The 12,656-nt window shown below is 40.5% G+C and overlaps 2 protein-coding genes across 2 annotated transcripts; one reads left to right on the forward strand and one right to left on the reverse strand.

The window, feature by feature from the left end:
• The first annotated feature begins 1,354 nt into the window (after nucleotides 1-1,354).
• On the forward strand, nucleotides 1,355-6,282 carry sbspon (somatomedin B and thrombospondin type 1 domain containing). The gene is made up of 5 exons (XM_086306143.1): nucleotides 1,355-1,965; nucleotides 2,905-3,099; nucleotides 3,236-3,314; nucleotides 3,908-4,084; nucleotides 5,371-6,282. The coding sequence occupies exons 1-5, from the start codon at nucleotides 1,740-1,742 to the stop codon at nucleotides 5,486-5,488; spliced, it is 795 nt and encodes a 264-aa protein (XP_086162269.1). The 5' UTR covers nucleotides 1,355-1,739; the 3' UTR covers nucleotides 5,489-6,282.
• On the reverse strand, nucleotides 5,702-11,834 carry terf1 (telomeric repeat binding factor (NIMA-interacting) 1). Its single transcript, XM_086306142.1, has 10 exons — nucleotides 11,608-11,834; nucleotides 11,094-11,177; nucleotides 10,423-10,550; nucleotides 9,949-10,035; nucleotides 9,685-9,834; nucleotides 8,177-8,286; nucleotides 8,064-8,087; nucleotides 6,642-6,739; nucleotides 6,452-6,525; nucleotides 5,702-6,353 (listed from the first exon to the last, which is right to left on the reverse strand). Exons 1-10 carry the CDS (start codon nucleotides 11,789-11,791, stop codon nucleotides 6,192-6,194), a joined length of 1,101 nt encoding a protein of 366 aa, XP_086162268.1. The 5' UTR covers nucleotides 11,792-11,834; the 3' UTR covers nucleotides 5,702-6,191.
• Nucleotides 11,835-12,656: the final 822 nt, after the last annotated feature.

Consider the following 12,656-nt stretch of genomic DNA (forward strand, 5'->3'; position numbering starts at 1 on the left):
AGATGTTTTTTGGCAAATGTGAGATGAGTCTTTTTTATCCTTTTTGATCAGCCGTGGTTTCCTACTGGGAACTCTCCCATGGAGGAGATTTTATCTCTTTATTATTGTTGAATCATGAACTTTGACCTTGACTGAGGCAAGTGAGGGAAGTTCTTTTCATGTTGTTCTGGGTTCTTTTGGGAGCTCCTGGATGAGTCATGGATGTGTTCTTGGAGTGATTTTGGTAGGCTCATGTGAAGGTTCACCACTGTTCTACATTTTCTCACTGTGGTTTGCTGGAGCCCCAAATCCTTAGAAAAGTCTTTGTAAATCAAAATATGTGGTTAATGACAATTCATTTATGATTTAGAAGAGGTGCAACTACTTTGTCATACATGCCCAAGTAGGTTTGGATAGGTTGTTTTCCTTATTAATAAATAAAATAATCAGTTAAAAACTGAATTTTGTATTTACTCAGGTTATTTTTTTTATTTACTGTATATTATAATTAGTGTGATGAACAGAAACATTTAAGTGTTACAAATACGGAAAAAAATAAGAAATCAGGAAGGGGGCAGATAATGTTTTCTTAGCATTGTATTTAAATGGGTTTCCATGTTGTATGCAGTTTATAACAGTATATAACAGGTTATCAGTGATTGGTAAAAGGAGATATTTTGGGAAATATGATTCTTTGTTTCCTTGATAAGACTGATACCACTTTCTTGTTTGCCTTCATAATATGACCTACAACCAGTAGATGGTTATTTTAGATAAGCATAAAACTGGAAACAAAGTCAAGAAGGAATTAGCTTCCAGCATTTAGGAATTGAGTAGTGCATTAAAAGTCCTTTGTTTTTGTTTAAAACAAATAGCACACATGTTCAGAATTGCAGGAAACAACTGCACGCATAAAACAATTACCTTATTTATGGCTGAGCTCAGGGGAAGCTGATATGTAGATTTTTTTTGACAGCCTCTGACCCAGTGAAGCTAATCTTTAGTCTACGTAAACCTCACAAGCAAAACAAGCACACAGACAAAATCATACGGTTTGGATTTCTGCTGGATTACAGGAACTTGAAAGGGAAAGAGAAAAAGGGAGAGAGGTGAGAAGGGGACGGTGTTATACAGTAGAACAATTGATTGGAGACCTGCCAAATTCTCACATTCCTCCCTTTCTTTTGGGACTCGGAAACCTGGGGTGGCAGAAGGTCACAGGTATTCTGAAGAAAGAGGGTCAGAAAAAAGGTAAACAAGAATAAGGCAGGTAAGAAAGAGGCAAAAAAGAAAGAACAGAGGCGGGATGGTAAAGCATGCATCACCAGCTCACCCCTCCCTTGTCCTCATCGTCTCCTCCCGAGTGTGATCGACTGGAGGGAGGTGCTCAGCTGGGAACAGGGAGAGAGACACCAGCTTTGAGGAAAGGCAGGCACACACAACACGAAAGCCAGTGCTGGAATTGGGTGTTTTGTACTGTAGGTTGCATTGCAGACCTGTTTCTGGAGGGAAACTGAAGGGCTGGACACAGGAGACGGACACAGGAATTCCAGGTCACAAGGGCTCCTGTGGCAGAGCTCAGTCCTGGCTGGGTTGGGCTGGGCTGGTATTCCAACCTCTCCCTCTCACGGTCACGAGCATGAAAGAAGCAGAACCAGAGCAGGAGTAAACACAGGTAGAGACGTGTGTGAGCACAGTCTGGGGGGAAACCAAGAGGCTGGCATCTTACTTCAGAGGTTGACTTCTGGCCTCACTCCATCATGATGGGATTCTCTGTTCAGTTTGCCTGCTGGTTGCTGGTAGTTTTTGCTCTAGGTGAGAACCACCTGGTGAGTGGAGGTTGTTCAGGGAAGTGCTGCAGAGGCAGAGACACAAACTGTTTGACCACTGACTGGAGGATGGACCGTGTGCACGGCACATGCTACTGTGATGAAGGCTGCGTCAGAACTAAAGACTGCTGCTTTGACTACTTCACAGAGTGTCCAGGTGAGTGATGAATGGATGGAACTGTTTATTTTTTGGTGCGCACCTTAACTTTATGATACCCGACCTCTTGCTATCTTCTAAATCTGTTGTCCAGAAGATAAAACAAGACAAATTATCCCCACTATCTGGTCATTAGTGGGCTGCTTATCACACAACATACCTCTAATGAGTGAAGTGGCATGGGTGGATGCATTCCACATTTTCCCATACATGTCAAATTGTGTGCATTTAACTTCAGTCCTTTCCAACTCTTCTGTGTCTTTTGTTGTTTTCTTCAGCTTCTAACATGGCGCAAACCCCACATAATCTCTGATTTTGTGTTTCTTGCATGTGTCTCACCTGCCGCATTACAAAAAATAATCAGCACACCAAATAACCCCAGTAGCTCTGAGCCTAACCTCATTTCAGTGGGCTGGCTGGCCCACATAATGGAATTAGTACAAATATTTTAAGAATGTGGTTCTGTCAATCAGTTGTAGCGATAACAGCTACAGTCAAACAAGCTAGGCACATTTAATATGTGTTATGGGCCAGTAGTGACTAAATCTGAATGTTTAATGCATCAAAGTGGAATCATAGCAGGCACAAAGAAAATAAATCACAGGACTCAGTCACTGATTGAGCGGCGCACTTGGCGCACTGTCAGAATACTTGTATCAGAGCAGGAAGCACTAATTCCACAAGTCACAATCGATGCTTCATTAATCCAAAGTTATTTCCTGGATATTGAGTCACATTCCACTCTTCCACCGGAATATTATAATTATTCATCCCTTAAAGAACAATGGTATATCTTACTGTCGATTGGAATTGTAATCCTGGCACAAAAGCTAAGATCTTAGGGAGTAAGTCTTTGGTTTAAATGCAGTTTAATTGTTCGCTGCAACAGAGGATTTCCTCTAATAACGTTTCTCTCTTGATACTGGTGCCAACATCCAGCTCAGGACTGTGTTGTGAGCGACTGGAGCTTTTGGAGCGGCTGTGCCAAACCCTGCCAGCCTTCGGTGCGAATCCGTGTTCGTCACATAGAACAGCAGCCCCACAACAGTGGCCAGCCCTGCCCCGGCCTTGAGCAACGAGCTGGCTGCAGGGAATACAGAGACCACCTGGGTAGACACTGTGGCTTCAATTCAGGTATACAACCAGATGAACACTCTCTGGTTTTACTGTATCTGCATTTTTGTGTGTGTGTGTGTGTGAAGTTGCATGCATATTTTCTTGCATTTGAGCCTGTTTTGTAATTCATAGATGATCTGGTTTCTCTTATCAGGTCCTGCATTCATCACCAGCATGGCGTTTGCCAAGGGAAGGCCCAAGCACGACAGCTACGGAAACCCCCTAAACCCTGGGTAGGTTTCATATCATGGTACTATAAAGCCTGCAGATGCTCTCTGAAACTGCACAGACCTCAAGAATCTTTAAATTCAAGAGTTGAAAGGTTCATGAATGCTTTCAGGGGAAAAACCTCTTTTTTGTGCTTTGTATCACAAATGAAATTGAAAGGAGATAACAGCTCAACGTTTTCCAACCAACGAGCTACCTGTAGGTGTTTGCCCACCTGGCCTTCTGTCTACAGACCATTAAACATAGCGATGCTGAAAGACTGCCAACAATCCTTTGAAATTAAATACTCAAGGCTGTCACATGAAAAGCGCATACACAAAAGGTTGGGATGACAGTAGGTGCGGTATTGCGAGCAGTTCAAAGCATCTATATGCTTAATTATTGTTATTCCTTTCATTAGAGCTGTGTCCCTGCTACTGGGGATAAAGTGGGTTTTTCTTTTTTACTGATCAGTAATTCCCAATATCGCCTAACCAAGTGATGATGCCTCGATGTCGCTCTCCTGTGCGTTAAGGGTTTATTTTGTTTGAATTCTACTGTCTCAGTATTTCAGGATTTATTTGTTCACCTTCATTACTCTAATCCTGTCGCCCTTTAGGTTTTGTGTGGAATTCAAGCTAGAGTCACGGACGCCCCACTGCACTGTGGAGAACCGGCCCCACACACTGTGGATGCGCTACATAACAGAGGGCTTTAACGTGTGTGTGGCATGTGAACCTCCTGCCATGCGAAACAATACCAGCAGCTGCCAGGGAGACGGTCAGGAATCAGACAAGTATGCAGTTATCGGCCATTTTACACGTGTTTTTCCTCCAGTCCAGATATATTTAAACTGTTTGGCATTTAATTTACAGCTGAATGTGGTCTAAAAGGGCAGACTCTCAGCTTTTATTCTTATTTTTTTTACAAACTGAAGGAACATTTAGGAATGGTGGTTATTTATTATGTAGCCCCCTTTTTCTTTAGGGACCAAAATATCTGACTGAAAAGCTGCTTCATGGACAGATGTGGGCTTCTCGGCTTATTTTTTGAGCAATTTTGAACGTAAAACATCTGGAAAAATTCCAAGTGTACCATTTGCATTTGAAAACTGTGGGTTTGAACCCACAACTTCCAGATTTCAGTGGATTTCTACCTATGTTGTATGTGACTTTTGTTGCCATGATGCCAGGTCTCTCTTGGAAATGAGATTTTTAATCTCAATGAGATTTAAAAACCTGTGAGAGAGGTGGAACTTTAGAATTGGTGAATGTTTAACAAAGAGATAATAACTCAATGGTGTGCTAAGCAAAGTAAAAAGGCATGATCTTCCATTGATAATTAGATAATTGTAGATGATTAGATGATCCGTTTCATGGTAAAAGAACACCCCTCATAACACCTAACCAAGTGGTGAACATTGCCCAGGGGCAGAAAAAACAAATTTAAACATCTAAAAATACCAGACAAGTTGTGAAACAGCATTTGTTTGGACTAATGAAAGTATAATATGTATGTTTCGTTATTTGAAGCATACAGCAATACTTGCAAGATGGAAGACAGAATGAGAAGGGAACACAAGCCATTCGAGCATGCACTTCAATTCCTGAAGAGCAAACTAAATGGCAAAAAAACTAAAGGCCTGGAAAACCATCAGGAAGGAGGAAACTCATCAATGTGCATGGCTTTCAGTCAGTCTGTCAACCATAACTAACAAAATCCTAAAAGGTAAACATTTTGGTTATGATTATGCTCACTTATCCAGTTTGAGCCCCTGAAAGGAGCTGAATTAAAGCTGAAAGTCTGGATTGAAATTGCATTGCACTTTAATCTATTGCACTACCGTACAGAGCCAAAGTTATGGAAATTGTGTTCCTGTCTACAAAGCCCTAACTGCACGATTTCACATAAAAATCTAAATCAGTTCATAAAACTTAAAACGGCTACAAAATTAGTCCACCTTCTGCTTCAACACTTAATGTGCCCTTGCCTTAAGCTAAGCAGTGCTGAGATCTTGTGAAATTACTATGTGAAACCATGTGCATAAAGTGGTATGAAACCAGTGGTTTAACTGTGCTGCAGGGAGACTGTGCTCCACTGGCAGGCGGTGGGGAACCCGCAGTGCAGCGGGACTTGGAAGAAGATCCAGAAAACTCTGCGGTGCGCCTGTCCTCCACAACACAGTTTTGTCTTCATCTGATATGGATTTCACGTGAACATCTAAAAACCAATCATCAGTGGGCAGCCAGATGCCTCAGCACATCGTCTCTCTATCAACACTAAGAGGCCTAATTTTGCAGATATGTCTTTTAATATGGTCCAGATCAGTGTAAAGTATTTTTAAATAGCAGATTTTCATACACATTAAAATAGAAAGACACTTGTACAGCATTCCACCTTTTCCTCACACACATTAAGCACACTTCCTTTTATTTTGGTTATAAAACAATGCTATTGTACTCTTTTACAAATGTCTTGTCTTACACCTTATTTATCTAAAAAAATGTGGCCTTAAATATAAAAAACTAAAAACTTTTACATCGTTTCCTGTGATTGCTCTCTGGTGGTATGACTGGGTGCACACAGCAGCAGCAAAGCACATACACTGACACGGTTAAGCTTTAGCTGGTCAGCTAAAAAAGACTAAATGAGTGAAATATACAATTATGTTTTACTGACACATTGTCACATTGTTACACATTGTCAAATTTACCCAGTCACAGTAGACCAACTTACCCAGATCACTGTTCTGTGCTTGAGCACCCTCTGGTGGTAAATTGTTTCAGTGCAAACATAGCAGAGCATGCAACTAAAACCATTAAAAAAAATCAATAGAAAAATCAGGTGATTTTATTTACAGGTCAAATGCTACATTGTACGAATTAGAGAAGCTCTGTGTGTCTTTATCCCACTTCATGTGCCCTCGTTAGAACTCTCCAGCGGTCTTTGAGCATGGTGCCGGTGCGTCCTTCAAAGTCATAATCCATTAAGATACGAGACCACTTCCCCTGCCCGTGACGTTTAACACCATCCTTGAGGTACTTGTCCAGCTGGGAGGTCCATTTCTAGATAAAAAGGAAAAAACATAAACTCCTGCTTTCTATGCTTAAAGGAATATTTATAACTCCTTAAACTGATTTGTGGATTAATTGGTTCTACTTACTTGAGGGGGTTTTCTTGTTTTTTGTGCCTTTTTTGTGTCTGGTGAATTTTCTGTCATCTGGGATAACTCTGATGCTGTAAGGTTTGAAATTAATTTACTTGTATTCAGGCTCAAATATGATGTGCTGGTAAATAAATTTCAAAAGAAAAATTCAGAAACCAATCAAAGCCACAAGAAAATTAAAACCCACCATTACTGGAGATTCGACGCAGAGAAAAATTACGCTTCTTGCATGTATCAGGCTTCCACACATCTGTATTTATGGTTGAGAGTAGTTTCCGTTTTGGTCTGTGGAAGAGTAATACAGTGCGACACAATTATTTCCTTAACCTACATGTGTAATTTAAGTGACCCTGAATGTGACGTGGCAGTACTTCAGACACTGCAGATTTACTGGGATTTTCACAACCATCTCTAGAGAATGGTCCCAAAAGAGAAAATGTCCAGCGAGCCACAGTTCTCTGGGTGAAAATCCCTTGTTGATGTTAGGGGAGAATGGAAACATGGCTTTGAGCTGGTGGGAAAATATGCTGCAGGACAGCAACTCTGAATGCGCATCAAACGTCAAAGAAGATGCGCGACAGCAGCAGAAGGGCACACTGCACATCCTGATGGTCAGAATTTGGCACAAACAAGATGAAAACACGGTTCAGGCTGGTGCTGTAGGGAATATTTTCTTGGCACACCTGTCCCCGAAATAGGATTTATGCTTCTATGTGAAATCTATGTCACAGGTACCTAATCAGAAACCCCTCTGAAACTCACACCCCAACTACTTTGAGTGGCCTCTTGATTCCTCCTGTGCATTTCCTGCTTCTTTCGAATGAATCATTGAGAGAACATCAATCCCTGCGTCAACATATGGACTCTCAGATTGAATTCCTCGAGGGAGATTCCTTAAACTATCAGGACTGATGTGAAGGGGTTGTAAAAAGAAGTGGAAAAACTTCACCAAGGACACTTTTTTTTAGCCTCTGGGGAGAAAACAAAACTAAACAAAAAACCCCAAAAGAAACTGGAAAAAGGGGACCTAGGAAGAGAAGACGTCCTAGAATCATTTAGGCTGGCAGAGGATATAAAAGATTGGGACATAACTGTAACGCGTAGTGCACAAGTGTGAATGCCGGCAAAGGCATTGGCCACAAAAGTCTGAATCAGTCATTAGTACCAAGCAAGCATTGTTACAATGCCACAGGCTGCCTGAATACTGCCATATGTCCATCCCTTTATGGCCACAGTACACCCATGTTCTGATGGCTGTGTGCCATGCCACAAAGCTCAGACCATCTCAAACTCGTTTCTTGAACACAACATGAGTTCACTGTACTGAAATGGCCTCCACAGTCACCAGATCTCAATCAAAGAGGGCAGCTTTGGGATGTGGTGGAACAGGAGATTCATACCATGGATGTGCAGTTGACAAATCTGCAGCAACTGTGCGATGCTATCATTTCAATATAGACCAAAATAACTGAGGAATGTTTCGAGCACCTTGTTGAATCTGTGCCATGAAGCATCAAGGTGGTTTGGAAAGCAAAATGGGCTCCAATACAGTACTAGCGAGGTGTACCTAATAATGTGTCTAGTGAGTGTTAAACATATTCTTACTGACCTGTGACATGTGGTGTTTCCTTTCCTGTTAGGACATAAATAAAGCTGAATATTTAGCATGAAGGAGAAGCAGAGTTTAAATAAATGAGGCTTTTCAAAAATACTACGACTTACTTTCTGTCCTCCGTGACATCACTGGCCTTCTTTGAAAGAGAGCTGTCCCGGGGCCCCTCGTCCTCCAAACCCTCAGTTTTGTGTGAGGACTGCACCATCTTTGAAGCTGCCTGATGATCGGAGAGGTAGACATAACACAGACATTTAGCTTTGCTAATTTATGCATATAAATATGACCCTTTCATAAACTTCTAAAAACAACTAACTTTCTGGTCTAAGTACTGCTGTAATGAAAAGCAAAATTAATGAGGGCAGTCATTAGCATACCCTTCCAAGTACAGCCATCAAGAGGTCATTGGCTTGCGTAAATCATTCATAAAACTTTCCTGAATAAGCGAGTCTGTTAGGCCCTGAGGACGACTCTACAGAATGCAGCAGTTTGCCCTTCCAACTAATTTGATGACAAATTGTCAATTAGCTATGACTGATAACGTCACATCAGCACCTTCAGTTGGTCTGAGCGCCATTACTCAGGAGGATAAGAGCGTAGTTTCAGCACAAAAGGAGAAAACAAGAGGAGGAGAAATTAATATCTGCAAAAATTTGTGCAAGCATTGCCTGTTAACTACCGAGAAACTTTGGACACCTCATGTACACCCATCAGCAAGCCACAGCATTAAAACCAGCGCTGTGATTATCTCTTCACAACAATCCAGAGGTGCGATATATCAGGCAGCAAGTGAACAGTCAGAGCTTGAAGTCCACGTGTCAAAAGCAGAAAAAAAGTGGGCGAGCACAGGTCTGTGGATTTTATGATGATGGCCAAACTGTAACTGTTATGCAGCCCCAGAGTCCCATGATGACAAGTGTCCACTGATCGGTGTATTTCCCAAAAAACCTTCCATCTCACTAAGAGTGCAAAGGGGTTTTTATATATTTTGGCTTGGACATAAGTTTGGAGAGACAAGGCTGAGATGGTTTCGACATGTGCAGAGATGGAGGTATGTAGTGAAAGAGCATATGCAGAAGGTTGGTGTGACAAAAGACGATGCTAAAGAAAGGGTGAGATGATCCGCTGTGGTGCCCCCTAAAGCAGAAATCCAAAAAAAGTCGACAATACTTTTTGCAAAAAAACCCAAAACATTTCTAAGAGTTTAAAGTGAATTTTAAACTTACAACTTAGGAAATAAAATATTCAGCCCAGAACCTGAAACATAATACATATAAATATATCTAGTCTAGTTTTTTAAACAAATATTTTAATTTACTCTGTGAACACAGTGCTGTATGACTTGTAGAAACTCAGTATGTAGGCCTGACAAACAACTTGTGAACTAAGGTTGGGGTGGACATCATGTTGGCCTTGATTTTAAAGTAGTAGGGCTTTAAATAACTGAGACACGAACCTGTAGGTTTTAAAGGTTATTCTCAAAATTCTCAGAATTGTGATCTCAATATTGACAATGATAGTAGTGAGTGTGATTTTTCACATAGTTGAGCAGACCTGTGTTCCAATCTCATTCTGATACTGGCTGTGACATAAAACACAGGTTCTGCAGGTGCTGTACCTTGAGAAGGTAGTCAGAAGGATTCTTCTCCAAATAGGCATCCAAGTAGGACTGGACTGTCTCTAGCAGGCGACTGAAGCTGAAGCTCATGAGGAATGGGTGGTAAGTCTCAGCCTGTGCAACTATTTTCGAAAGCTTAACTCTCAAACCCTGTTAAAACACATTAGTTGTTAAAATCGCTTAAAATCTGTTACTGAATAATTAAAACGTTCCAAAATTGACCTTTATTTTGAAACGGAAAGGGAGAATAACTGCCATACAGACCTGTGGAAGTTCAAGGTTATTCTCAAACCACCTGAGGGCAGAGGAGGCAGAAGACCTTTCACCCTTCTCCAAGCAGACAGCAACAGACTAGGCACAGGGTAAATGTATGACATTAGACTCAAAATCAATACATGCAGCCAACATCAGGACTTAAACCCTGCTCATTTCATAATCAAACATCTGTATAGTTTCAGCACTGGTGTTGTGTTTGTCCCCCCACATAGTAAAATGTTTAGTTCCCTCAAAGAGAGCTAAAGGAAAACCACCAGCACTACAATGGATCGTGTTTTAACTAGTTTTGTTAATCACCGTTTCTTTTACTCAAGCATGACGCTCCTTTGTGCTCTCAAAATTGAAAAATGAATATGAGGTGAAACAAACTCTTTCCCTATATTGTTTGTAGCTCAATTACAAGTGAAGTAATCCCCCAAAGGCCCATACTGAGGTAGGAAAAACAAAACAAAACTTTATTACCTGTACAATCAAAAGGATGGCAACGTTTTTAAACAAACTTTCGTCTGCCACAGTGTTTTTGAGGTCTGACCAGAGTCTGGCAGCCGACATCAGAGGCATCACAGAGGCATCATCTTCAAACTGCACATCTGAAGAAAAACAGTGTTTTACAGGACAAGGAAACAGGAAGCCAACTAGGATGAAGGACAGAAAGAGTCTGCTGCTGTTAATTTTTTTTTTAGTAAAACAGTATACCCCCAGCGACCACTTTATTAGGTACAACTACTCAGCTCCTTGTTAACGTAAATATCTAGTAAGTAAGTAGTAAGTACATGGCAGAAACTCAATGCAGGTAGACACTGTCAAGATGGGATGTGGATGTAACGGGAGATTTAGATCATGCTGACAAATAACCACAATTCTAGGCCACGGAAAGTTAATGCATCACTGATGAAGAGACAGGTGGGTATATACGTTTTTAGTCAGTGATTTCCAACCCCTTTCTCATCTTTAATAGTTTTTAATGTAGCTTGCCATCACCAGTGTGTGAATGTGTGTGTGAATGGGTGAATGACTGAATGTAGTGTGAAGTGCTTTGGGGTCCTTAGGGACTAGAAAAGCGCTATACAAATGCAGGCCATTTTAATAGTTTTTAATGTGTATTTAAAAACTGTGGCATCATGTTTTCTTACCCAGCAGCTTTCCATGCATGACTCTTGCCAGGAAGTCACAGATCTTTGCTTTCTCATTTCTCTTAGGAGATAATTTCTGAATGGCTGAGGAAAAAAAGAATAAATGAAAAAAAAATTTGTGTTAGGCACAATATTTTCAGAAACTTTGTGAAGACTTATACGTACACGTATATTTACATTAAAGTTACCAACGAGAGGTTCTTCCTCTCGTTTTTCTGAGTAAAGGTGCCAGTTGCATTTAACAACAACATGACAGGTCTTAACAAAAAAATGAAAAAATACATAAAAATAGACATGGCTTAAAGAGTTTCACCTCGGACGCTGTTTTGGCGTCTACTACTTAAACATATCTCACCTTTATATCTGTCATATTTTACGTGATATTTGGTTCTTTTATGTTTGTCTTTACCAACTTTTAAACTTTAACTAATGGTAAACTTAGGAAGCTAATCTAACACCACAGAAATAATCATAAATTAAGCATAAATATACGTAACCTAGGTGCCTCACTCACTCTGGAAAGCTGAGAGCGTTTCGTTGAATTCATCACGTTTGCTCTCCTTAAAACGCCGACACAAACTTAGAAACATGAAGTCCGACATCCATCCTGTAGCTACGGCGGTAATGTGAGAAAAACTGACACCTTCTTCGATGCTATTTACATCTGAAGCGGTTCTGTTATTATTTTCAGCCGCCATGTTTATGTGTATTCCTGTTTTTCTTTTAAAAACACCCGCGCGCTCACCATTTACCAGCCAGTTTGAATTCGCTAATCGGACTGCAGCGCCCTCTGGCGTTCAGGAGGAGTAACTAAATATCAATATCACCTTGTTCAGATCGTGCCAAAACAATTTGAGGCAACTGCAAGTTGAAGAAGTTGTTCACTGCATTAAGTTTCAGATATAACTTGTAGACTCGTAGGGTAGTATTTAATTTTAGGTATAAAGCAATTCTCAACCTTTTATGCAGTCAAACTTTTAAAACTTGCCTTTTGTATTGTGGAGAACATTTGAGTACAGAAAACTCACTCTCATGTTTAAGATTTGAGGTTTATGACTTGCCATGTTACCCTGCTGAAGTAGCCTCTTAGCTGACAGGAGTGGCACCTGATGTGGTCGTCTTCTGCTGCAGCCCATCAAGCCGTTTCCCTCTGACCTCTGGCATTGACAATTTTTTTGGGGTGGGATGCCTTGGGAATATTTTCTTTTTATTGGATCATTCACTGTGAACCATACAGGTTGTGCAGGGTATCAGGTGAAATCAGCTGAGTATAACAGTTATAATAGTTATAACAGCCTTAACTTTGTTTACTTTTCTGATTGTATCAGTTCTTTCATTAGGACCCTTCATGGAACTTGGAAGCAGGTCTGGAAGAACTGATTGTAGCAACAAAAATGTGTTTGTGTGTGTTTTTTGTAAATAAAAATACATTTGTAATAAATATTTTGTTGCCATTTGTGTTATTTCTTTCTTATTTCTGACCCATTTTAGGCAATGAGTCATAAATTCAGAATTTTCCAAATATGTAATTATATTATCTTAACTTATCCACCTGGTAATCCA

The sequence above is a fragment of the Aulonocara sp. 'chitande type north' Nkhata Bay genome, linkage group LG9 (genome assembly GCF_057382095.1).
Source record: "Aulonocara sp. 'chitande type north' Nkhata Bay isolate Kocher_YH1m ecotype deep benthic linkage group LG9, A_spYH_male_GT1.1, whole genome shotgun sequence".
Classification (NCBI taxonomy): domain Eukaryota; kingdom Metazoa; phylum Chordata; class Actinopteri; order Cichliformes; family Cichlidae; genus Aulonocara; species Aulonocara sp. 'chitande type north' Nkhata Bay.